The sequence below is a fragment of the Pteropus vampyrus genome, unplaced genomic scaffold (genome assembly GCF_000151845.1).
Source record: "Pteropus vampyrus isolate Shadow unplaced genomic scaffold, Pvam_2.0 Scaffold115, whole genome shotgun sequence".
NCBI classification, from domain to species: Eukaryota; Metazoa; Chordata; class Mammalia; order Chiroptera; family Pteropodidae; genus Pteropus; species Pteropus vampyrus.
The window spans coordinates 5791165-5818980 of NW_011888896.1; the positions used below are offsets into that span (position 1 = coordinate 5791165).

The 27816-nt window shown below is 40.8% G+C and overlaps 1 protein-coding gene across 14 annotated transcripts in view; it reads left to right on the forward strand.

Annotated features, from left to right (window-relative positions):
• The window catches only part of GNG12 (G protein subunit gamma 12), a 211790-nt gene extending 184620 nt beyond the window's left edge, over window positions 1-27170 (forward strand). For 8 of the 14 annotated variants that reach the window (XR_002781738.1, XR_002781737.1, XR_002781739.1 and 5 more), the window contains 2 exons: window positions 21382-21500; window positions 23241-27170. Coding sequence is in view for 8 of the 14 variants with exons in the window: in XM_023533921.1 (XP_023389689.1) it covers window positions 21408-21500; window positions 23241-23366 (219 nt within the window). In the remaining 6 variants the exon portion in view is untranslated. Of the gene's footprint in view, window positions 1-6697; window positions 6766-21381; window positions 21501-23240 lie in introns of all 14 variants that reach the window. The other 6 variants (XR_002781741.1, XR_002781740.1, XR_002781742.1 and 3 more) reach the window with 2 other exon arrangements.
• Window positions 27171-27816: the final 646 nt, after the last annotated feature.

The window sequence follows — 27816 nt, forward strand, 5'->3', positions numbered from 1 at the left end:
CACCAGAAGTCAGGGAGCAGGGACGTAGATGAGGCCGACTCCCGGTTTCCATGTTCTAGGTGCTAAGAAGCATTTAACCAAGCTCTCCTGATATAACAATCCCTCTATTATGCGGACACCTCTGGACCTGATAGCATTCACTGAAGAACATAGGCTGGGACACCACCCTTCGCATATACTTCCTGTAACAAGGCCTTAAGCAACTTTAAACGTAATTCTCTTTTGTGATTGCAGTTTTTCACTCTAAATGTTAGCCATTCAATATAGTGAACATTCAGGTATGGACATCTAATCTTAAGGTTGAATGTAGCACTGGAACTTGTCAAGCTCATTTACATTATACCCTGTGTTTTTTTTTTTAATTTTCTTTCCCACATTCCCACTTTTTCCTCATTCATTCAAAACGCATTTTAAGGAGACATTGCACATTCATTTGTTAAGTAAATATTTATTGAGTGCTACCATGTGTAAGACAGTATGCTAGCATTAAAACTGCTTTTGTCTTTGCTTAGGTTAAGTGCAGTGGGAGATGGGAAGCACAAAAAAAGTAGCTGGTAGATAACCACATTACAAAGCAGGAGGCAGTTAAGTGCGGTAAAGGCAGAACAGTGTGTTTGAGACCCTCAAAGGAACAGATCGTCTCTTTCCACCTAACATTCCAGGAAGGCACATCTCTGATCATAGCATTCCCTGCTTAAAATTTTCTGTGTCTCTCAGTTGCCTACAGCATAAAATCCAAACTTCTGAGCCTGGCAGCCAACATTTTGATGCCAATACACAGCCCTTCTAGCTCTTCTTCATGTTGTCTCTGTTCTGGGCAACCCTAACTGCCTGTCTTTCCCTGCATAGCACTAAGGCTTTCACAGCACTAGCCTTTATCCCTCTGCTTAGAATGCTCTCCCCTCCCAGCTACAAATCCTGTAGTGCAGTGCCACCTCCTCCAGGAAGCCTGCCCGGATTTCTCTCAGCCAGAAGGAATCGGTCCCTCCTCTGAACTCCCCTGGGGCTGGTCTCTCTTCTGATGCTTCTTTTCTGCTTAAAGTTATTTATGGATGCATCTATCTGTTTTCCTTCTAATGGATAGAAAGCTCCTTGAAGGTTTGTTTATTTGTACATGCTCAGGGCCTACCAAAGAATCAGCACCAACCCTGATAAATAGCTGTGAGAGGAAGAGGATGGGGAGGCGGCGTAGTTTCTGGTTGGATGATCAGCAGAGACTTGGTTGAAGAGGTAACCTGACATGACCTGGAAGCAGGAGTGGAATCTCAACAAGGGAATTAGGAGGGACCAAGGCCTTCCGAGGGAAAATAACAGAGCAAGTCGGGGTTCAGTTCCAGAAACCATCTGAGTTACTGCAAGTAGGACGATTGTTCTTTACCTGTTTGGGGTTGAGAGGTCCCTTCGATTAATGCAATGAACCTTCTCCCCAGAAAATTTACATACCCACAGCATTTCACAGCATCTCACAGAAGGTACCTGGACCTTTTAGGGATCAAGAATCCCCCAAAACGAAATAATTGAGAGAAGACTGTAAAGATAGGTTACAGCCACACTGAAAAGGGCTTCTGGGTCACAGTGAGAGTTGCTTTTAAGTGGGAGCAGTTGACAGTTTTGTTTTTGTAACTTTATATCGAAGTATAATATCATACAGCCACTTACCCAAATCATAAGTATAATGATTTTTTCCCCATAAACTAAACACACACTTGTAGCCAGCTCTGGGAAAAGCCCCCTTGTGCCCTTGTGTCCCCTTGGCCACCTTCCCCTTCAGAAGTAACCACTAGCCTGACATCTGACAATGTAGATTAGTTTCACCTATTTTTGTACTTAATGAACTCCTAAGGTATATACTCCTTTTTACTCTTTTGTGTCTGGCTTTTTTTTTTTTTTTTTTTTTTTAATAAGAGTTTATTTGAGCCAAATTGACGACATATGGCGGGGAGATCTTGCTCCCTGTGTCTGGCTCCTTTTACTCAACTTTATGTTTGTGAGAGTCATCTTTATTGTTGCATGTATTTGAGGCTCGTTCATTGTCATTTCTGTACAGTACTCCATTGAGTGAGTTATTACTCTCCTGTTTGACTCATTTGGGCAGTTTCCATTTGGGGGTATTAGCGGTGCTGCTCTGAACATTCCAATGCATGTCTTTTAGTGAACATGTGTACACATTTCTGTTGAGCTCATACCTAGAACTTGAATGGCAATATGTTCTGCCTAAGTGAATACTACCATCATTTACATTCCCACCAACCAATTGATAAGTTTTAAGGGGCAGCATATGATTAGAGATGAATTTTAGGAAGATAAATCTGGCTGTGGCATCTATGATGGCTCAGAGCAGTGGTTTCAAATGGTGCTTCCAGGAGCCCTGGGAATCTGCAGGGTCCCTTAGGGGCTGCCACCAGGCAGAGAGAGGGAAGTCTTAGTTAGTGGTAGTGATCCAGGTTCCTCATTCCCGACCATTCCAACAGAGCAGTCATGCTCACATCCGTTTAATGAGCTTTGGCCATTATCTAGGATTACTGGTCGATGGCCAGCAATCTGACAGGTTTGACAGCCATTGGGGGAGAGCACAGGGAAACCAAGAAAATGAAGGCCATTGCCATCATCTCCCAGCATATATCAAGGGAGGGCCTGTCCAAAAGGTTGACCACAGAGGCTCCAGGGAGAAAGGTTCCGATAGGAAATTAGAACCTGTAGGACTGGTCACAATCTCTTTGTATGTAAGGGAACAAAGGGGTGGTCTCAGAAACAGAACTAAAGTTTTAAGTCTAGGTAACTATCATAAAAGTTGTTTCATTAGGAGAGAGACTGAGAAGGGACTCTTTTGTCAAGGCGGGGAGTAGTCTGACTGTTGTTGAGTTTGAGGGCAAGATGTCTCAACGAGGATCCGGGCCCAAAGAACTTTCCGTGAGCTCTTGGCTATGGATGAAAGGGAAGACAGAGGGAGGAAAATCAGGCACTTGGGCAAAAGCTTCAAGGACAGCCGAGCTTAGAGGACTCAGAGAGGAAGTTGTCAGCCCAGGAGATAGAGCAAGACCATCAGAGACATGAAGATGCACCCAGGGGAGGGCAGGGCCCAGAGAGCAAGGACAGAAGACAGGAGAGCGGGACAGCTCAGCAGTGTCAGTGCCAAAAAAATGGACTTACTTGTTCAAAGAGTTTTTCAGCTCCATCTGGAATCATGAAGTTTCACGGAAGTGCCTTCTTAACCATCAGTTATGTTCAAGGTTACGTGTGTATTGTGCTGTTTCTTTGAAAACTGGCGACAGTGTGCCTCACACATCATAACTGAGCCAGAAATTTCAGTTTGCTCTAATAACCTTTCCCAGAACATTCTGGCTAAAAGAGAGCTTACTGTATTTGTGAGCATGGCTTTATTTTTAAACAACCATAAACACTTTTCTCTCCTGTATACTTGCTTGCTTTAGAACCTACTTGGTAAGGAGAGCTTCTCTACCCCTGTTTGGGCTGGTCCCCAGTTGTAAAGTCTTCAGTAGCAGCTCTGTGCTGACTTTCCTCCCTCTATGTTCATAATTTTTTCAGGGCACTAGATGCAGCCGTTTATGTCATCTACGTGGTTTATTTTAGTGACACAGTCCCTGCCTTGATCATTATGACAGTATATAAATGTTAAGAGTTTAAACCCATGGTCTGAGTAGTTCTGAAGAGCAGGAAAGAGAAGACCATTGAGAGGGAAACAAAGAAGAGTCACAGAGCACCTATATGTTCTCCTTCGTTAAGGATGAGTACGCTGAAGCCCAAAAAGGGGAAGTGACTTGCCCAAGACCACCAGCTTATTCCAGGCAGAGCTGTCAAGTGAGACCCTGGTGTCGTGCGTGAATAGTCCTGATGTGTTTGTCCTGTGGCTCTTTCCCCGAAGTGTACATCCGGATCATCCAGAGGTTTTTCAGAATGCACTTTTCCCAGGACTGACTCCTGATAGTCTCTGGAGGTTCGGGGGTGAGGCTTGGACCTGCATGCATTGAAAGAGCTGTCTAGGTAATTTTGAAAGGCAGCCTTGTTAGAATTCAACTTCTAAGCATTTTATAGTGTCTGTCTTTCATGCTACATACCTCTTAAGTGCAGGTATAACCCACTTCTAAGAAAATGTCATTAAGTAGGTTATATTTGAGAGGAAAAACCAATACTTTCTTCCATTTAAGAAGCATGTGGAATTATACTTAATGTTGAAAGTGAAAATACACTGAATTAAGAAAGAAAGCACCATAGGCTAATAATAGAAGTCTCATTAGGCAAAAGGATTCTGATTTTTTTTTTCAATTATCTGCAAAAATATCTTAATCATGGTGATATAAATTTGCACACTCAATTTAAGAGATTCACACAAGTTCGTAAGTAGAAATTAAAATAGAATTAGTTGACCCTGCCTAATAGAGATGGTATATGAGAAAGCACTTTATAAATTGCAATCTTTTGATGATATTATTATATCAGACTTACCACATTAGAAATAGAATGCTAGATTTCTACATTTGGTAAAGGCAGAACTGGCATACAAATATGTGCCAACACCTACATGTGGCACTTAGGTATGTTTCCCCAGAATTTAGCTGGGGATGGTTTTCTTTTATAAATGAGGGCACAGGCATCCAGTGCTATACGATCACCAGGGCTGTTCACTTATAAATGAACAGATAGATAATGGCTGGCTGTTAAGACTTGTACATATGTATTTACTCAATCTACTAAAATCAATCTCGTAATTGCTATATGTAATATAAACATGTGTCACTTATTTTGACTTATATTGCGCTTAAAAGTGTTCCAAAGAATCTCATGCATTTCTGAAAATATCTCAAAGACAAACTTCTGGTAGGACCAACTTCAACCTTCTGAAATGCATATTTGGTCACAGACAACTAAATGCTGATCTCCTGTGATCTCTCTCATTTTCATCCCTGGACTCATTAAGTGTTAGAAAGGTTTAATTAACTTTACAGTTAAATACATGAATAAATAAAAGGCACTAACATTGTTGTACTAGCGATTAGGATTTGCTTAAAAGTGTATGATGATCACTCATAAGATAGGAAGCAGCCCTTTTCCTTCACTTAAGTGCCCGAGCTGCACAGGCAGATTCGAACATGGAGGCATCTGGAGGTACTTCTTTCTTTCTAGAGTTTGTAGCACCAGAATTGGACTTTCCTATATTTGTCCTTAATACAAGGGGGAAAGTGCCAAAGAAGAGAGAGGCCAGATAAGGAACTGCTTGTGATACCAAGGGTAGCAGGTAGCCTAAAACCAAAGTCCGTATCACCCTCCCTTTCATAAATACAGGAAGAAAGTATAGGCGCTAGTATTATATTATACTTTGGAAACTCAGATAGAACTGTGTTCAAGACTTAAAGAGTTGTGCAAAATGTTATAATTCAGAGATGTTTATTATGGTTCCTAATTGGTATTTAGACAATGCATCTAGGAAAGTACTATCTGAAGGAATCCTTTTGTACTGTGATATAATCCCCATTTGTTTCATAAATTCCGATTTTCATATGTTGGGTTCAGGCCCTTATCATCATTCACTTAAAATGCTGCCACAGATCTGTGTCATCATTTCATTGGATAAAGTATTTATTGAGTTCCTGCTCTGTGTCCAGCCCCAGGAATATATCGTCCCTTCTCTTTCCTGAATTAGGAAGAAGAAAAATTACAAAGCTGTTGCTACCTACCAAGGCTACCCATGTGACTCATAACCAATCAAATCAGTATATATTTATTCTTTGTATATTGTATACAGAAGAGGTAAAGAACTATGTAATATGGGATGCTTAGCCTCATAGGACCCACCATCAGACAGAGGATTAGACTTTAAGAAAGACTCTGATGGGTGACGAGAATGTCAGTATTTGTGAGAGAAGTATGATGACCATAGTTTTAAAGCCAACTCTTGGGACTCGTGGTCTCTGGTTATTTACTAGTGTACCAAGAGAAGCAGGATATTTGAAATAGTTCTGGCCCAGAACATCTGGGGCTGAAAGTAGCCATAGGAATTCTTTTTTGAGTTAACAGGCAGAAATCTTCCCCACTGCATTCCATTTGATGATCCTGTTTTGTGAAATTCTTGAGTTTAAGAGAATAAAACTTAACAAGCAAGTTGTTGGTAGAAACATGCTGCGTATTTAAATTGGTATCATCTTTCCAGTTGTTTTAAGTTCTGTCATGATTTGTTTTGGTTAACAGCCCTTTTTCTCAAAAGTTCTATATCTCATTTAAAGAAAAAATTTAATGTATTTTAATTAATTCATCTTTCTGGGAAATTTAATATCACTTCTTAAAGTGAACTGGAGACATTCTGAAATATTACAAAACTCAGTGAGTTGTGCTTTTTGGGTGCCAAGTTATTTAAATTGCATTAATGTTGCTGTCGAGTTTTGGGCCTTAAATGATTTGGCTTGGTTTCCTATTCCATGTTTTCTCTCAAGTAAATTTTATTTTAAAAAGGAGTTAGCAAATTTGCTTTTAGATGGAGAATTCTAATCAATTTACATAGAGAATGAGAACTACAAAAAGCTAACATGTGGGTTCCTTTTATCTTCAATACTTTTCCTTTGAAAATAAACTTTTAGGTCCTGTGGGGCTCAAAACAACAAGCACTTTGACCGTGAGGGCCCACATAAAATGTTCATTTTGCTGGTCATTCCAGGAATTCGATAGACTTTGTTTTTCTTCAAAGCAGATACCAAGTCTGGACATGTTTGAAAGGAGTGGGTCATATTCCTTGCTGTAGTTTCGTCGGAGAAGGTGAGATGATGGAAGAAAGAAAAACGGAGTATCCTATTTTGTAATCTTTTGGCGTGTACAGGTTATGGGTATCTGGGACCACAGTGGTGGGCCTTTTGGTTTTTGGGGGAGTGAATGCAAGGAGAGATGCTTCCTGGCAAGTTAAACTTTGGCATCTGTGACCCAGGGCCTGAGCACTGTCTAAAATGGGCAGAGGGCCCAGATCGTGGCTCTTTTAATCCCATCTGTGCCTCCTCAAAAGGCAATTACTTCCTCTGCACTGTGGACATTGGACATACTTGCCAGATCATGATCTAGAGGAGGAAATGGTAGATAATAATTAACGTACCTTCCATTCTTTAACGACAGAGTTCATCTTATAGTGTTAATAATTATCGTGCTATAGGTTATGAAGTATCTAGGATCATAGAATTTCACCTTCAACTTTTTATTCCTGAAATCTCCAAATACATACCAAAGTAGAATGCATCCTGTGTACCTCTCACCCTATTTCGACAATTAGCAACTAACTCAAGTCTTGCTTCATCTGTCTCCTTACCTATTCTCTCCACTCTTCCAGTTTCTGTCACCATAGATTAGTTTGGAACTTTATATAAATGGAATTAAATAGTATGTGCTCTTCTGTGACCGGTTTCTTTGCTCAGCAGGATTTGCCTGTATTGTTGCGTGCACTGGTAGTCGGTTTCCCTTTTCTTTTTTTCCTCACCTATTAGAACACTTCCAGCCTGCTCCCTGCTTTTCTGCTTGTACCTTTCAGGTCTCCTTTTCTCGGCCTCTCATTTCCAAGCTCAGTCCTGAGCCCATGCTTTCTGGCCCTCTCAGTGACCTTCTCCTTCTAGTATCTTCGCTCTCTCCCTAGTTGCTCAGCACTCCTCTGCTTTTTAAAATGCTCAAATGACAATCCTCTCTTAAAACAATCCTCCTCCGAAAAGTTTCCAATCGATTCCTCGTCTTCACACTGCCACATTTCTTTGAATATTCATCTACACTCACTGCCTAAGTTTCTGAACTAATAGTTCTCTCTTCTTGTACCCCTTATCATTTGGACTCCATTCCCTTCACACTGTGGAAACTACTAGTTCAGAGGTCCCCAGTAATGCCATAATCACCAAGGCCCATGAGCTATGCTTGGTCTCTACTTCCTTTACTCCCATAAAGTGAGTAATAACTGCTCCTCCTCCTCCTCGTTTTGTGAATAACAATTACTAGGATTTTTTTTTTTTTTTTTTTTAAATCATAAAAGTATCACGTGTGGTTAAGAGCACAGACTATGGAGCCAGGCTGCCGGGATCAGAGTGCTGCCTCCTCCACGTACCTTCACTCTGACCTTGGCTATGGTCTAAGCGTCTGCCTCCCTCAATTCTTTTAATCCTAAATTGGGGAAAACAATAGTAACAACCTCAAAGCATTGTTTTGAGGATTAAGTAAAATAAAAACTGACAAACTGTTGAAATGCACGAAAACAACATTATAAATCCCCTAAAATTCTTACCACCTAGCAATAGCTACATTATGAAGTTTATTCTTTCAATATGTTTTCTAGGTAAATTCTGTTTTTAACTAAATATAATCTTATACAGCATTGACTTTCGCTCTTCTTCCCCAAACTCACTCTATTCCCCCAGCTTTTGTGACAGAGTTGCTCTGCCCCCTCACAAATGCTTAGCACCTCAGGGTGCAGTGGGACTATACCTTGCGTATGTTCTTATCTTGTTTGGAAATCATTCTCATTCCAAATAGCAGCATTTTCCCCAAAAGCAGTGAGTCCTTTGAGGGCAGGAATTTAGCCTTCTGCTTTTATCATTCCCACTTCCTCTCTTCAGCCCAAACAAGCTCCTAATGTGGGACCTGCAGGCTCATGCAGTATGCAGTAGTGGCACTTACTCATGACTCACTAGGTATCCTTGAGAGCTTCAGTTTCCACATTTGGAAAATAGATTGATAATACCACCTTCACCATGATCTCCAGAATATAATGTTAATTAAAATTTAAAAAACAGGGTACAGAGCAATGCATATGACATGCTCTCTCTTTATATTTTTTAAGACAGATATATGAATAACTGTGTTTGTGTATGCATGGAATGTCTTTGGAAAGAAATATGGGAAACCGATAACAGTGATTCCCTCGGGTAGTCTAGAGTAGAAAGACACTAGTTTTCGTTTACACCCTTTGGGACTGTTTATAGTTTTTACCATATGCATATATTCTTTTAAAATTTGAAACCTAGTTAATGAAATAGTAGTAAATTCTTGTTCAGGGATGTGGTGAAGAGTAAATGAAATAACTACATAAAACCCTTAACACAGTGCCTGGCACAGAAAAAGCACTCTTTAATTGTTAGCTTTTATTTTCAATGTTAAATAGTTATTGAATTCATCCATTCATGAGTAAACAAATGAGACATGCAGCTATCCTAAGCCAGCTATGCAGATATGAGCAAATCATTTCTCAGCCAGTCTTGCTATGCTTGGTAGAGAGTAAAACTTGTTTGTAAAGGTCATTCTCAGTGTTGACTGTAAACACATACCTCTGCGTAGCTGGATCCTGGGCAGGCATACCACAGGAGGGGTGATGGCTCCTGCACCTCTGCAGGTCACCGTGAGAGAGCTGCTCCTCCAGGGCCTACCTTCACCTGGCTAAAAATCTATTTGGGCCCCGGGATGGGGGTGCAAAACAGCCTCACTCTCAGAATCTGAACGTCACACACATGGCCAGCCCATGCTGGAGGTGAAAGTTCACAGCACCAGCAACTGGCCCTAATCAAGTGCACAGGATTCCCAGGGACTCCACCCTGGCTTCTCAGAGCTGTATAGGAAACCAAGCAGATGGGTAACCTTTGGCTTGGAACACTCCATATTTGCAGGATAACTGTGGGAAGGAGCAGCAGGGTATATCTTGTTTCTAAGAAAACAAATGCCAGGCGTATAAACACTCCAGGGTGAGAGGTTCGAGCTGGCTGGTGTCTTGGTTGCTACATTGCGTGTCCTAGTCTAACCCAAGTATTTATGGAGGCCCCATTCTCTACATTAGTCAATGTGAGAGAGAGAAGATGGCACAGGATAACTCACTGGCCTGGTTAAGGGCATGGCTTTGAAGTAGGAGAGATCTGGGTTCAAATCCTGTTTCTACCACTAACTAGCTGTATGATCTTGTGCAAATTATTTAACCTTCCTTAGTTTCAATCTCAATAGGTATGAAAAATTTGAACTCTATGGTTGCAGATAATATTAAATTAATTAATACCTATAGAGAGTATTTGATATAGTCCCTGGCACATATTAAGCAGTGAGTAAATGCAATTGCTATACTCTTAGTATTGAGCTAAACCTCCAACAGTTTACTGGGAAGACAATACTCACACACACAGTTACGTAAGAGTAATCATTCAATAATGTACAATCAAGCACCAAAATAAATGGTGTTGTGGACCCTTTTGAGAGCTTGATGATAGTTATAAATCCTCACTTCAGAAAGAATAAACATGGGCACGCACACTGAATTTTGCATACAATTTTCGGGGAATCATGTACAATTCCTCCTGCTTGACCTTCTCATACATGGGCCAGCTCCTTAGGGGTTCGTGGACCTCTGAGCTTTAAGCATACAGCAGGAATTCATAAAGGGAATTAATCACTGTAAGCAAAAGTAGTTAGGGAGACCTTCTTGGAACAGGTGAAAATGTGAATTACAGCCTGAAAGAAGAATTTAAATAGGTCAGGAGAAGCAAGCGAAGAACTTGGGTGGAGACTTACAGGTGGGACTTGTAAACACAGCCCACAAAGCCAGAGAATGGGGTGAAAGCCCCCTGACACCACAGCAGTACTAATAGCAATAGAGCTTTTGGGCCAGGCCTCTGGACTCAAACTACTTGGGCTCAAATCCCAGCCAAGCAGCTTGCTAGCTGTTTGACACTAGGCACATACTTAACTTCTCTGGGCCTCAGTTTCTTTATTTGTAAAATGGAAATGAAAATAGAACCTACCTCACATGGACATTGTGAGGATTCACTAGAATAATGTCTTGACAGTGGTTGGCATATAGTGTGGAGTCTGGCATATAGTAAGCTCTATGTAGTAACAAGCTGCTTTTATGAGCAGGGTTTTTATTATGGTGGCAGAAATATTAGAGAAGATCTTGACTGCAAAGTCAAGCCCTTTGGACTTTTCTTTAGGTTTCTGGGTAATCCTTTTTTTGAGACAGAGGGATATAGGCTGAAAGTGGTACTATATCTGAGCATAGTGGTCAGGATAGATTAGATTGGAGAAAGATAAGGGGCATGAGTCCTATTTTGAGGCTGATGCAGTAGCCCTAACTTGAGGTCCTTAAAACCAAGACTGAGGTAAAATAGAAGCCAGGAGAATGGGGAAAAATAAAAATGGGATGTTGTCAAAGTAGGAATCAAGAAACTTTAGAAAGTGCCGGGCTCTATGGTTGCACCATCCAATAAGGCAGTCAGTATTAGTGACTACTGAGCACTTGAAATGTGGCTAGTCCAAATCCAAATCAATTTCACTTTTTTTTTTTTTATCGCAGCCACAAGAAAATGTAAAATCCTATCGTGGTTCACATTTCTTGTGCAGCACTTGGTCTAAGGAGTTAGAAGGAAAGCTGAGGCCAAAGGACGCCCCAGTGACCAGGACAGTGGCGGTGTCACTCACTGAGAAAGAGACATCAGAAAGATTGGGGGCAGGCAGCATTGTTTCATTGGGCTTACATGTGTTGTGTCCGAAGCAACTGTGCACCATTCAAATGTAAATTTAAATAGGCTTTCATTTAGACATCAGAATAAAGATAAAGAGTCAGCGCTGCATGCAAAGTGCACTGGTCATCACTAAAGTCATAAGTGTAGAACATGATCTACCCTGAGGACCAGTGTGGGTCTGGCAGGTGCTGAGTAATTTACATATGCTCTCTCATTTCCTCCTGGTAACAACCCTGTGAGGTAGGTACTATTATTATCCCTTCCCATTTTATAGATGAGGGAACTGAAGATCAGAGAACTGAAGCAACTTGGGGTAGTAAGTGATGAGCCAGGATTTGAACTTGTCTAACCGTAAAAGCTTTTGTTCACTCTGCTACACCAGCCCTGCAGGACTGAGCCTTGAGAAAACCAAGTCAGAAGAAGAAACAAATTGTAGAAAGGCATATCATTGCACAGGCAAGAAGGACTGGAGAGTCTAGCATCACTGAAGCCAGGGAGGAGACACGTTTCAGAAAGAAGTGGCTGTTAAGCAAACAATTTTAGACTTTTGTAGCAAAGTATTATGTTAAATGATAAGAGCCATTTCAAACTGAAGGGATTTTAATCTTGTGGGTTAAGGTCATCAGAAGGAATTAGAATTTTCCAGGGCTTGTTTAGAACTTTGGAAAGGTAAGTATAGCTAGGAAGGGGCATTCTTTTAAATGGGTAAGTTCTAATACCCAGCCAGAAATAAACAGGTAGAACCAAGAAGCAGAGACTCTCATAATCATCATTAGTGTTTCTCATGAGGACCTGTATCAGAATCACCTAAGAAGCTCTTTTAAATACAGCTTCTTGGGCCTTGCTGCAGACCTACTGAATCAGATTTTTTTTTTTTTTTTTTTTTTTTTTTTTTTTAACAAGTGCCCAAAGTGTTCTAGATACACAGTGAAGTTAGGAACCCGCTGCTCCGGCTCTGCAGCTCTGTCCTCTGGGTTTATTACCCAGGATTGGCTCATTCTCATGGTTCCCTGCCAGGTTTGCTAGGGCATGGGAGGATGATGGGATCATCCTGTTCTTTAGCAATAGTCTTACCTGGAATCTGGGGCAGTTCTTTCAAATAAGAGCTAGCAGTTCTCCTTCGCTTAGGTCTTCTGCCAAGGCCACTTAACTCCACACTTCATGCTGTCGTTGTTATGGAGACCACCTATCTGAATGAACAACGGACCCTAAAGGGAGCCCATGTCTTCTTTCGTCCAGTGCTTCCGGCTCACCCTTGCCCCTGCTTTCTCCCAACTCCTTCCTCATACCCTTGATGTTCAGAGGCAGACAGTATAGAGTGGTGATTAAGAGGATGGCCTTAGGAGTCAGGTGGCCCTGAGTTACAGATATCCTACATAAATCAGTGTAATCTTCGGCAAGACTTTTTTGACTGCTCTGTGCTTTGTCTACAAAATAGAAATGATAAAAGGATTCCTCTCTAAGAGGATTAAATGAAATGATTCACGAAATTTATTTACTTGGCACATACTAAGTACTCGATAAATGGTGGTAGTTATCCAATTTTATCATAACAGCAACATCATCATCATTATTATTATAATTCAGAGACCTGTGCCCTGGATGGCAGGTAAAATCAACAAATCAAAGATACCAGATAAGGACCTCAAAAAGATTTGCAAGTATGAAATCACACTGCTTTTAGAAGACGAGCTCTATTGAGGTCTTGAGAGAGAGAGAGATGTTCTCATTCTTTTGCATTCTGCTGATTCTGAGCTTCTATAAACTTCTCTTAGAAGATCCCCAGTCACTACCTTCCCCATCCCAAGTCATGTTTTCCACCACTCCATGCAGCCTTCCCTCATCTCTCACTCTCATTTTCCTCCCAGCATCTTGTTCTTTTGCTCTTTTTTGTCAGAACTGGATGGGAGCAGGGCAAGATGAGCAGCTGGTCACAGGTTCAACCACCCTTGGCCTTAGGGCCTGCGAGGTTCGGTTGGGGAGAAGAAGAAAAAGAATTTTGTCTTACCTCTTGCTCTTTTCAAGTCTTAGAGTTTGGTGTGTTCAGCAATGATAGTATGATAAGGGAAATCATAGCCCATCCTTATAAGTTATTTACAGATTACAAAACAGCACAACAGTTATGTATCAGTCAGGATTCAGTTACAGAAACAAAAAGTGGTCTTGGCAATATTAGCAGAATGGGCTTTAATACAGGGGATGGGGTGTTTGCATAATCAAGAGCTTGAAGGAGCAGGCTCTTGATGGAACCCACAAGACCAACTTCCAGACATCGCCACAAAACCAGCCCCCAGGGCCAGGCAGGAAGTGAAGCATCAGGAAGCTGCTGCAGGCACATAGCTTCTTAGCACAATATCGCTAGTGACTGAACACTGGATGCCACCACTTCAACATGCCTACCGCCAGCAAAAATAAGCCAAGCAGCAAGAAACTGGCTTTCTCGCTTCCATCATCCAGAGCCCCAGCTGCTAGAGAAATGGGTGTCTTAGTTGGCTTGGGCTGCCATAACAAAGTACCACAAATTAGGTGGCTTGAACGATGGAAATTAATTTTCTCAGTGTTTGGAAGCTAAACGTCTGCGATCAAGGTATTGGCAGGGCTGGTTTCTTCTGAGGCCTCTCTCTTTGGCTCATAGATGGCTGTCTTCTCCCTGTGTCTTCACACGGTTGTCCCTCTGTACCTATCTGTGTCTGCATTCCCTCCTCTTATGAGGACATCCATCATGTTAGATTAGGACCCACCCTAATGAGCCCATTTCGACTTAATCATCTCCTTAAAGACTCTGTCTCCAAATACAATCCATTCTGAGTTACTAGGGGTTAGGATTTTGACATATGAATGGGCAGGAGGGAGGCACAATTCAGCCTATACCACTAGGATATATGGTTTTTTACTGTCCATCCCTGCACTTCAGCAAGGCACACGAGGAGGAGGGCAGAGCAGCTGCCCAGTGAGCCCCAACCATCAGGGCCTGCAGAGTGCTTAGAGCCTTTTGCATGAGATGGGATCAGAGGATGCAGGTACTTAATGCTCAGCAAAAGTACTCTTTATTGCACTCACATGCTTATTTATTTTATTTATTTATTATGGTGACATTGGTTAACAAAATCCAGTAAATTTCAAGTGTACAATTCAACAGTAAGTCATATATATTTTGCATTGTATGTTCACCGCCCATAGTTAGATTTTTTTGTTGTTGTTACCATATATTTGACCCTCTTTACCCCATCTACTTCCCCCCTCCCTCCCACCCTCTCACCCTCTGGTAACCACTAGTCTATCATCCATGTCCATGAGTTTCTGTTTGTCATGTTCATTTGTTGCTTTTAGGTTTATATCCCACATATAAATGATATCATGTGGTTTTCAACTTTTTCTGTCTGGTTTATTTCGCTTAGCATGATTATCTTGAGGTCCATTCATGTTATTGCAAATTGCAGTATGTCATCTCTTCTTATTAGCTGAGTAATATTCCATTGTATATATGTACCACATCTTCTTTATCCAGTCATGTATTGTAGGACACTTCAGTTGCGTCCATGTCCTGACCACCGTGAAAAATGCTGCTATGAACATCAGTGTACAAATATCTTTTCAGATATATGTTTTTTTCAAGTCTTTGGGGTAAATAGCCAGTAGAGGATTGCTGGATTATATGGTAGATCAATCCCTAGTTTTTAAAGAAAGCTCCATACTGTTTTCCATAGTGGCCATACCAATTTGCAGTCCCATCAGCAGTATATAAAGGGTTCCTTTTTCTCTGCATCCTCTCCAACATTTGTTATTACTTGTCCTGTTGATTGTAGCTATTCTAACAGGTGTGCATGGTATCTCATTGTGGTTTTGATTTGCATTTCCTAATAGCTAGTGATGTTGAGCATCTTTTCATATGTTTGTAGACCATTTGTATGTCCTCTAGGGAGAAGTGTCTGTTCAGATCCTCTGCCCATTTTTTGATTGGATTGTTTGGGTTTTTTTGTTGTTATTGAGTCGTATGAGTTCTTTGTATATTTTAGATATTAGGCCCTTTTCGGAGGCGTTGCTTGCAAATATATTTTCCCATTGAGATGGTTGTCTCTTTACCTTGTTGACGATTTCTTTTGCTGAGCAGAAGCTTTTTAGTGTGATGTAGTCCCATTCATTTATTTTTGCTTTTACATCCCTTGCCTTTGAGGTCAAATTCATAAAATCTTCTTTAAATCAAAAGTTCATGAGTTTAGTTTCTATGTTTTCTTCTATGCAATTTATTGTTTCAGGTCTTATATTCAGGTCCTTAATCCATTTTGAATTAATTCTGGTGTGTAGTGATGGACAACAGTTTCATTCTTTTGCATATGGCTTTTCCAGTTTTCCCGGCACCATTTATTGAAGAGGCTTTCCTTTCTCCATTGTATGTTTTTGTCTCCTTTGTTGAATATTATTTGCCCATATAAACAGGGGTTTACTTCCAGACTCTCGATTCTGTTCCACTGGTCACTATGTCTATTTTGCTGCCAATACCATGCCGTTTTGATTATTGTTGCTTTGTAATATAATTTGAAGTGGGGCATAGTGATGCCTTCAGCCTTGTTCTTCTCAGGATGACTTTGGCGATTCAGGGTCTTTTGTGCTTCCATACAAATCTGCTGATTTTTTGTTCTATTTCTTTAAAGAGTTCTGATGGGATTTTGATGAGGATTGCATTATATCTGTATAAGGCTTTAGGTAATAAGGTCATTTTAACTATGCTGATCCTTCCAATCCAAGAACACAGTATATCTTTCCATTTCTTTGCATCTTCTTCAGTTTCTTTTAATAGGGTCTTATAGTTTTCATTATATAGGTCCTTCACATGTTTCATTAGGTTTATCCCTAGGTATTATGTTCTTTTTGTTGCAATTGCAAAAGGAATTATTTTTTCCACTTCTTTTTCTCACATCTTTATTTTATCTGATGCTCTTAACAGTTCTTTGAGATAAAAAAGTATTATTATCCCCACTTTTCCCATGATAAAATCGAGGCTTAGATAGGTGACAAGTCCTGCCCAGGGCCCTACAGCTAGGAAGTGGCAGGAGCAAGAGTGAGAGCTCAAGTCTTCTGGCCTAATCCTTGAGCATGTCCCTGGAACTAAATATCAAAGGCATCTCATAAACACCATGTCACAAGTTCAAATAGAGGGCCTGGCACATGTGCCAGCAAATATTAGAGGGGCATCTACTACTCAGCTCCAGCCTTGTTTTGTAAGATTTTCTGATTTTTCCAGAAATCATTCTTTTAAAGTGAAATATCTCCATTTTTAAAATATTGACAATCAATTTAAAGTTAAATCACATACAGATATTATTGAGTTGACCCCGCGTGGGGCCCGTCCCAAACAAACACATCTGCAGTCTGGATTCAGCCTTCAGGCTCTGACAGAAAATAGTAAATGTTCATAAGAATAGAAAAACTGTATTCCCCACCCTGCACTTCTTGCTATATTAGAAAGATGTTGCTACCTGGTCATATTGCTTTGAAATTCTTTTGCTGTCAGAATTTTTCTCTTGCGTTTTGTTAAATCCTTGGTTTTTTTCTTAATGAGCTGAGGGGCCCAGCATTTATTAAGCATTTGTATGTTCAGGGTGCATTACTGATAGATGCCTCTGTCTGACCTCCCAACAACCCTGTGAGCTAGGTATTGCCGCTCCCGCTTTAACAGATGAGGAGACAGACAAGGAAGGAGCTGGAGTAATATCTTGATAGTTTTGGTGAGATCAGAGGTTAGGTGGAAGCCTATGTGTTTTTTTTATTGTTGTTATTGTTGTTATTATTATTTTTATTATTATTATTATTATTTTGGCCTGTTCTTTTATTATAGCCACAAGGGGTGTGTCTGCGCATGAACCTTGGCTTCACTCCAGTAATTCAGTTACTAGCCAGGCCATAACTTATGATGTGGATCCTGGGGCTTCCTGCTACCTTCCTCCCAGAGGGTGTGCTCTGTGGCACTTTCCATCTCCACCCTCCTCTCCCTGCTTCAGGCCCTTCTAGACAAAGATTAAAATGTCCATATTTCTCAAATGGGTCAGTCATCTTGTTCCTAGGAATTCCTAGGAACCTGAGAATTCGGATGAACAACAGCACTAAAACCAATGCACATTATTTGAATAGCTAAGTACTACATATATTTATTCAAATCTGTTAGCTACACGTAAAAATGAAAGCAAGGCTATAGAAGCGATAGCCAGCCAGAGTTTTATCAAACTACTAGGGGTCTGCTCAGGCCTTGGTGCTTCTGGGCAAGATATACTTGGTGCTTCTGGGCAAGATATACTGGTGGCTCAGAATTTCCAGATGCTAACCTCAGGCCTTGCCTAGTAGCAGGAGCAAGAACATTCTTGCTTAACTTGCAGATATGGAAGGGAAGGCCCGTCCTTCAGGGCATTAGACAAACAGATGCCTTCTGCACCAGAAAGGAGTATTGCACAAACATGAGGCAATCAGCAAGCCCACAAATACAGGTCACAGAGTGTTAAGGTCACCCTTGATTAAGACTCACATTGTGGACTGTTTAGCGATGCCCTGAGTGTTTGTGAATCAAATCAATTGGAATTGCATCCTTTCCTTGGTACAGTGGCAAGTGTGGCTTCTGGGGTGAAAAGGCTTACAAGCTGGTTTAACTTGGAGTAAGTTGGTCTAACCTCAGTTGCCTCATCTATAAAGCAAGAATGAAATAGTATATCTTTTGGGACTATAGCAAGGCTGCATGGACTAATTCGTGTGAAAGCACCGTATGCTGTCTAAGATTCCATACAAACAGCAGGTATTGTTTGCCTTGGAAGCTCTTCTTAGAGTGAGAATAAAGCAAGCTTTTCATCCACCTAGTAGCACAAACAGCCAGACATCCTTGCCATTGAGGGAAAACCAAAGAAAACCCTCTGAAGGTGCAGAGATGTTCAGAGATATTTGTTTCACAGCCTCTGTCTGGTTCTGCCCCCGCCCAGCTGTTGAAATGCAAAGCAACTGCAAGTTGGGCAGCTGTAAGTTGAGAGGAAATCCTTGGCTAGACCAGACCTCCAGCCCCTGTAAACACCTCCCACTACTCAAACAGTAGCGACTCTCTTTGCATAGACATGAGGCAACTCAGCAGACTGAGTTCCTTGAAGAGGCTTTTTAAGTTGAAACAATATAATTTTGATCTGATTTCTCCATAGAAAGAATGTTACAAGATTATATTCTTTGAGAAGAGAAATTGTATTTGAGTTGGGAGCTTAAGAGAAGTTGTCAGGGCAGAAATGTCTGGCACTCTACCTGAAGCAGAAGAGAAAGGGGTCCCCAGTAGAAGGAGGAAGCAGGAAGCTGTTTGGGTGACAAGGGAGGCTCTCTCTGCAGGGGCAGGCCAGAATACAGATATCAGAATAGGGGAAGAAGCCCTAAACTAGCATCTGTGCTTTGTGAATTGCTAGCTGTTTTTAATCATGACTGTCATACAGTCAAGAAGCAAGAAAGTTCTCCGTGTACTAGATGCAAAGTTTCCTGCCAATTTTAGAGGGACCTACCCAAGCATTTTTAAGTAGAACCTGACTGTGGACTGTTTGCCTATGGCCATGCGGGTGAGAGCAATGACTGATCCATAAAGTTACAGGAAACTTTATGTCCTGGAGGTTGAGAAGAAAAAGAGAATGCTTGGCATTATTCTCATGCAAAGGGAACATTTAGAACCTTCTTAGGGTGCAGCCTGGAAACCACAGGCCACTCAGAAAGGGTGCCATGTTCGCATTCCAAAGGCTAGGGGTGTCTTTCCTCAGAATCAGGGCCAGCTGGCAGGGGAGCCCAATTTAACATGCTACAGGGAACAAAATATGGAACCAGCAGGCTGTGAATCAGGGCACTTTATACTTTTCACAGTGAGGTTGCCCCTACTTAGTACCTTGGTCTGGGTCCCATTTCAGAGGCTCTGTTAATAAGTTCTCTTCTGGGAGTACAGAAAGGGGCTGGGCCAGGCCACTGGGTGTGAGCAGAATCACCAGGAGGAGATCCTAGGCTTCTGCTTTGGGTGGGGCAGGATGCCTGAGGAATCCGAGGAAGAGGCAGCTGGTCAGGGAATGTATTGAAACGAGGTCACCCTTGGCCACCCTGCCCTGCCCTATGATTCTTCCTCTCAGTTTTCTGTACTGCCAGAGCTTCCTTATTTTAGGGGAATCCTCTGTTGGCTGTCACTAGCCATTCCATTCTGCCCTGACACTAAATGTAAATTGCCTAGGATGGTCTAACAAAGGGCTGATGCCAATAGCCTACCAAGACCTAGTCAGTCAGAATCCTTAAAGCTCAATGAGCAGCAGAGGCAGACAGGTAAACAGGGAATTCTGAGTTGTTGTGCTGAGTGTGACCCCCAAGAATAAATATAATAGCAGCTGCTGTTTTTAGGGTGCCTTGACTATGCTAAACACTACTTGTGCATTAGCAAATCAAATCCTCAAAAACAATAGTATCCTTACATTACAAATGAGAAGACTTGGGCTCATGGAGGTTAAGTCACTTGCCAGGTTTCATATAGCTAGTAAGTGGCAGAGGCAGGGTTTAAACCCAGGAATGTGGAACTTTCTCATTAGGCTGGATTTCGAAGTTCTGCACACAGTTTTATTTGTGCATTTGACCAAAAGATGCTTCTGACCTTAGAATGTACAAGCCCTGCCCAAGTGTGTGAACTCAGCCATTGGATGCATTCTAAGTGTGGAACTCGGGCAGAACACCATTGTGCCCACGTGGTGGACACCAAGGAGCCTGTGGGTTGCCAGTGTTTTGTACAGCCTTGTCTGGTCTAAGCCTTTATGGCAAATATGCTTTGTGTAACTCAGGCCCCTCCAGAAAGTTGAGTCAGCCTGAGTTTCCTGCCGGCGCCACGGTGCCCTAAGACTTTGCTGAGCCCTTGCATAGTACCGAGGAGGCACACCTACCATCCACCTGTCCCTGTGAGTCATAGAGCTGCCACACTGCTGCCAGGCCTGCCAGCTTTGCGTTTTCCTCCAGTCGCCACCATGCCGAGAGAAAACTTAACCCCGTATGGCAGGGACTCCAGACAGCACTCTTCTCCTTAGAATATGCCATGGGACAACCAGATGGGTAAAAGGTCCAGGTTGCCTTTGATTTTCACCAGGTGGCTAGGGAAAGAGAGGAAGGGGGCAGCCTAGAATCCAAGGCTCAGCCCAAAGAGGAGAGTCAACCCCTATACTAACGTGGTGAGTATACCATTAGCAAGTGCCCTGGCTGCTGGGATGAGGCCAGAGAGATCAAAGAAAGGAGTAATAGTTTCATTAAACATGTCAGACTTTAGGCCATTCAGTGTATCCCATGTGACATTTGCTGTGGTTCTATCATTAAGAGTCTTGCAATGGAAAAGTTCCCACTTTTTCTTGAATAAAGACTTCCTTATCTGCCTTTCTCCCAACAATTGCAAATCTCGATGGTACCTAAAACTGCATGCTTCGTGCAGAGTTCTCCAGAAAATGTCTTTTGCCATTTTCTGTTGCCAGGACTTGCATGCATGTAATAGTTGGGTAAGAGCCAAAATTAAACAAAACCAAACCTTCTATTAAAGTACACAGCAGTAGTATGAAACTGCTCATGTATCATGGCGTCTGGTTGCACATGCTCACATTTGCTGGAGGCCCCCCAAACTACTGCAAATGTTTATGTGCATTTGTTTCCTCCTAGAAAAGGCTACTAGTACTGGGTTTCTGCAGACCAAAGATTTATAAAGGTTCTCAAATGGATAACAAGCTTAGACACAAACCGGCACTCAAGTTGCTGAGGAGCATTTTAGCAACTACCTCCTGGAGGCTGTGGAGACTGGAGAAAATGCATCCTTTTCCCCTAAGATAATGCAAAGCATTGTGAATGTTTTAACAACTTAAAGATGACGGTTATTCACCTTTTAAAAAATTCTCTTCAGGTTCCAGGTGAAAACAGTAACTGAAGATGTCAAGCAAAACAGCAAGCACCAACAACATCACCCAGGCACGGAGAACTGTGCAGCAGTTAAGACTAGAAGCCTCCATTGAAAGAATAAAGGTAAGATGCTTTGATTGGATTAGATTGTTTTCTGACAGGTTCTCTCCGCTCTCCAGAGGCTAGGCCACCTTTCAGAGAAGGTAATGCTATTGACTACAGCTTGGTGCCAGGGTTTTCCTAGAGCAAGCTAAGTCTCAGAATCTTAACTTTCATTTCTACCTAGCACAGACCTCATTTCAAAAGCACAGGGGAGCCAAAGTGTCTGAGTTAGCCTCTCTATTTGGACAGAAAACCTGAAACTCATGACAGGATTTCCTGAGGACCTGCCTTCCCCTGAATGAACACGGTCAAGTCCTGTGATCACTGTGTTTTACATTGGGACAGGGGTTCCAGATAGACTTTATAAACACCCTCATCATCCCTCTGGAATTTATTAAGTGATGAGTGAGTACAGCTGAGGTAGCCTAGCAAAACAAGTCAACAATCAGGGTTTCCTTTTTAGGAGAAGGCAGCTTTTTAAATGTGTGTGAACTTCTGCGCCCAGGCTGAGTACCGCCAGCCTTAGTTGAGATCTGGAAGCAACCGGAAGGCACTCGTTAGGTCACCTGACTTTGAATTTTTTTTCTCCTAAATCCCAAGAGGGACTCGGCTGTGAGTGCCCTGGAATGTTGTGAGTAATGCTGTTTCCTAGAAACTGAAGCAATCACCTGATAAATTCCTCTGGGCCTGGAGATAGTCACCTGTCTTCAAAACATGAGGCTGCCTGTGCTGCATTTGACAGGGGTCAATTGAGGACGCTGATCTGATTATTCTGAAGGGATCTCCCACCCAGACTTCTGAACAAGGCATGGCATTTTCCACTTTTAACGCATGCCAGAATAAGGCACTGCATCATTCCATGCTGGTTTTGTCCCTCTTTTTATTTCCCCAAGCCCAATCTCTAACAGCCAATCTTGAGACTCTACTAGAATTTGGCTCTATGCTTTCAGAGTTTTGGCTCCAAGCCCATAATTCGGTTCTTTAACTCTGTTCTGCATCCTAATTAATTTTTTTAGTAGATAGAAACTAAGATACAACCGTCCTTTGATGCACATATACTTTTCTTCATCTCTCCCCAGCTTTTTATTTTGAGAAATTTCAAATCTATAGAAGAGTTGTATAACAAGCACCCATATCCTCTTTACCAGGATTCACCAGTTAGCATTTGCCACATTTGCTTTCTCTCCCTTTTTCTAACTGTACACACACATACTCACAAAATACTTAATTTTTTCTTTAAACCACTTGAAAAGTATTTACAGACATCGTGATTTTTCACCTTAAATACTTCGTCTATTTCTCCCAAGTACAAGAACAGTCCCCTACATAACCACAGTACAATTATAACATTCAGGATCAGCTGAGAATATTATCTAACACGCAGTTCATTTCTGAAGAATCCAGGCCACTCACTTTATGGAATGGCCCTCGCTTTAGATGGAATTGTTTGCTGCCAATTAGATTCCAGTTAAATGTTTTGGCAGAACACCAGCTATCTGGTGGTGTGTCCTCAGTGTTCACACTAGGAGACACATGATGTCAGTTTGATCCCTTGGTGAAGGAATCCCTTATCTGCCTGATTTCACCATATAAAAAGTACCTTTTCCCTTTTTAACAAGTAATCTGGGAGTGATACTTTGAGACTCTGGTTATCTTGTTCTCCAACAGTCTTCTACCCAATGGGTTAGCATTCAAACACACTTTTTAAAAATTTATAAATAAAGTTTTTTCTTTGTTTGTTTTGGTTTGTCTACATGACAGGTTTCAAAGGCCTCAGCGGACCTCATGTCCTACTGTGAGGAGCATGCCAGGAATGACCCTTTGCTGATAGGGATACCTACTTCAGAAAACCCTTTCAAGGATAAAAAAACTTGCATCATCTTATAGAGGAGTGAAATGGTTCCTCACCTCTTCTCAACAAAGCAAATTATGAGCAGCTCCTTGAAGAGAATTACCTTCAGCTTATTTGGTAACCACTGCTAATAACTAAAATGCTCTTAACATGGAATAATAGACTCTGAAGTCTTTATTTTCCAACTTGTCCTTTCTCTGAAATACCCTTTACTGATTTAATACAATCCCATTTTCCATTTGGTAACTGTGGTGTCATATTGGGTTACTGATTAAGGAAAGTCAGTCCAGGCCCTTTAAAAAACTCAGTTATATACTTTTAAATATATGAATGATCCAGTTATATCAAGACCTAAATTAACTAAGCCCCTATCTAGATTAAAATGCCAAGAGTAACTTAAGTCCTTAAACCTTTATATCATAATGTGTTCTTAATAGGGTTGTGCCAACCTGTACAGTATACACGGGTGAGGAGTGTTTTGTGTATATATGTATGTCTTTGTATATACACATCTCAAAGCTTATTTCCTTATTAAAATTTCTCTCCATACCATCAGTTAACTCCACAAGTTATACCTTTATCTTAAGCTGTGTGTAGGTAGAATAAGAACTTCTTTTCATATAGTTATTGTACAAAAAGTAAAGGACATCCTAAAGGTCGTATTCATTGTAATCAAATAATGAAGTCATCTCTTGCTGACCCTCTAGTCTACAATAAACTGTGCCAATTAAAATTTTAAAACTCAGCTAAAAGCCCTTTTATAATATGATATTCATTCACCAGGGGCCTTTTCGGGCTTCAGTGATCCTGAGTCTAAAAAAAGGGGAGGACAGTGGGCAGCTGTGTCCCCAGGGCTCACATTCTCTGGATTAGGGGTTACATCTCTGAAGTTTTCACCCTAATGATGGAGATGAAACAGAGTACACAGGAAGCTGGCCGAGAGAGGAGCAGGAATGTGTGAAAACAAGTTCCTGTTCTTGGCCGAACTTTATGATTTAGCTCTTTTTCTCTCTGCCTTTCCTATATCTTTCCTCTCCTCCTAGAAAATCTATTCCAGCCCCAAGTGGGTGGAACATGGTGGGAAAGAAACATACAAAATCATAAAGGTATCAAGACACAAGCTCTTTTCAAATATCTTCAGTGTCAGCGTCATCCCTACCTTGTCCCCGAACCATCCGAGAGAGGCTTGGTTTCAGTGGTACAGAATTTGGGCCCAAGGGTCCCAGGAGCTGGACATTGGGTTCCTTGATTTTCCTCTGGACACGAATGTAGCCCTCACATCCTCGGGATTTCCAGTGGGTATCCCAAAAGAAGGAATCTCCTATGACCAGAGAGTATTTTAACTTCATCAAAGAAGAAGACAGGTTATTTTTCTTAAATGCTCATTTAAGGGCCCAAAACATACACTTGGCCTATAATATTTTAATTCATCTTCAGTTCGTTAAAAATAACGACAAATGATGAAGGGTTAAAAATGTATTCTCAAAGAGGATTCAACCCCAAGAAGGAATTATTTACAATGGTTTTCCCTAGTTCTGTACAATCTCGCCCTGCAGTGCAAGCCCCTTTTAAAATCTAATGTCTGAGCTTTGGATAGTATGCTAATTTGAGTGAACAAATGCAGTACTATTTTTAAACTGCTCAAATATATTCAGTATTTCTCCAACTCACCTATCTATTCGGCATTGTGAACTGCCCTCATATTTCTAAGACTGGGTGAAAATCATGGCACTGCCCTTAACTTCTTGTCATCTACTGCTTGGTTCAGCAATATGCCCAATTCCCAAGTAAATTATAGTTACCTGTTTAGGAGAGAGAAAGATTTTACCTTTCAGAAGGTGAAATTTGAAATGTATGCTAAAAAGATGACTTTACATTTAATGATTAACTTAAGGAGATATTCTTTTTTAAAATAAATATATTTTTCTGATAGTTTCAGAACACTAATCTTATTTTCACTCCGATGTTTAACATGTTTCTTTAAATATTTATAATGCATCTTGTTACAAAGTATTTTCATGAAATTATGTTTATTATATTGTTATGTGCACAGTTTTTGGTAGCAAGCATAGTACTAAAACATGTTCTTTTACCTAACAGAAAACAAATATGTTTTGCTATATATTTGTTAATATGCTTAAAGTGGTAAGGAATGGACTTGAGGTCCCAGGAGATTTCATTTTATTTTTGCTGGCCAGGTATCCATTAAGGCCATGAATATAAATGTCGTGTAACTTCCTAACCAGGTGTGGGGCATGTTCAAGAAAAGTGAAATCAAATCCTTTGATGCTGGACCCAAGAGGGGAAAAATTGTAGTTAAATGTTGATTTACTTATAACTAGACATCTGTGTGAGAAAATATATGTATACACATATATGATATGCAGAAGTCACTATTTATCAGGCTTTATTCTACTTACAAAGCCACAGTTTGACTGTTCTGCAGCAGCTGGTTTATGACAGTGGTGGACAAATGCCCAGTGCGTGTTAATTTTTCCAGCTACCATCATAATGACATAATCACGTATATATATGCAGCCATTTAAATATTTTCACTGTACTTTATCTTTAATGCTGCTTCTGTTAACAGTGATTTTTTTTTTCATTTTTATATCTTTATTAGTTCATCATAATCCTGTCCATTGAGGCCTCAGGACCATGGCAAGATATGCTATACAAAATTTCATGACTCCAAAGAATTTTACAGAACATTTTTTTTTTTCTATAAACACTTCATATACCAGGTGGTTTACAGGTTATAGGTTGTAACTACTTTTTTTCTAAAAAGAATCAGGTTTTTACATTTCCTTGCCCTACTGAAATAAAAAGTGCCATACTTATCTTTTAAAGGAAGGACTTGATTTGCTTTCTCTCTGGACTATTTTTGTACTTTACTAATCTAAACTATCAGAAAAAACAAGTCTACCAATGATTTCGTAATTTTGAGACATAGGTTAGTTTAGGTAGAGGAGGATGTGCCAAACTTTTTCTTCAGATGCTTTCTTCTCAACCAATTTACAACTAAGATAGTGTCATCTAAGCGATTACTCTGAATTTTGATTTAAAGTCTATATAGGCCCAAGAAGTGAATTATACTACACATCATTCTTTTCTCAATAAAATATAATACAGTATGTGTTAGGAATTGTGTTGATTTCCTTTATGGTATATCTGTTAATAGGAAAAAGTACATTGAATCAAATAGAAGTATATGTGTATTAAAACAGAGCACTTACCTAAAATTGGGCGGCCTGGATCTTAGCCCTAGATCATTTTCTAGCCAATCCTGTGTCCCTGTGTCGTGACTTTGGACAAGGCACTTGCTCTCTCTGGGCCTTCATTGCACCATCTGTAAAACAAGGGGCTTGAAGTAGATGGTGGCTGAGATCCCTTCCTGCTTTCAGATGTCTCGTTCCAATGGCCTACACCCCTACTGGTCCTGCCAACGTGTTGGTGCTATAAGCTGCTTCAAATATAAAATTGGTTTGTCTGTCATGTATGCTCATTTAATAGCTTATGAAAGGCCTTTTTGTCATACAGCTTTTTATTTCTAGTTTTACGGACTTGATTACTGTAATAATGTCTTGTTTTTAGTCATGTAACTATAAACATATACTCTCTTAATGTCTCAGTAAATTTGCATTTGATAAATATAGTCGATGGGATTTTGTTATTTTATAACATTCTTTGGCTACTCATCTGTCCAGCATCTTATTTACCTAAACACTGTGATCATTGTTTGGAAATCTGTCCTATGGAAAGAATAAAAGCATTTACTTCACAGCTAATATGTTCACAGATTTGAAAGAAGTTTCATTAAAGCACCATTACTCTCTTTACTGGGTCAGTGCCTCCTTGTGTCATCCTACCCGTGTTTTGCTCAAAAAATTAAAAGAAGACAAATTCTCATCCCCTTTTCATTCATTCATTCAGTCAACATTTTCTGAGCACCTGCTGACAGCCAGGAGTTGAACTCAGGCTCTGATGACACTCGAGAGTAAGACACACACCAGCCCATGAGATGCTTACAATCTAGAGTGATGAAAGTAGGAATGACAGATATGTAAACTAATAATTATGTCACCATGTGAGAAGTACCATAACTCAGGTTTACACAGTGCTGCGAGAGCCCAGAAGAAAGAGGCTTCACGTCAGTAAAGTCTGAGAAGGCTTCCCAGGGAGGTGATATTTGAGCTGGGTCTTAATAGAAGAAACCCTGTAAGCATTAGAGTGAAGTCTTGTGAGGAAATGACAGGAAGAAGAGGAAAGTGAGCTCAAAGCTGGTGTGCAGAGTGTCTCCCATACGACTTGTTTATCCTGCAAGCAACAGGAAGTCAGTGGAGGTTGTTAAGAAGGAGTGACGTAAGAATTACCGATGTGTAGAGGGCTGTTTCCCATCCTGAGACCCAGCAGTGACCATGGAAACAGATAACAAATGGAAAGGTCATTAGACTCAAATGACTCATTTACCAAATGTTTGCCAAA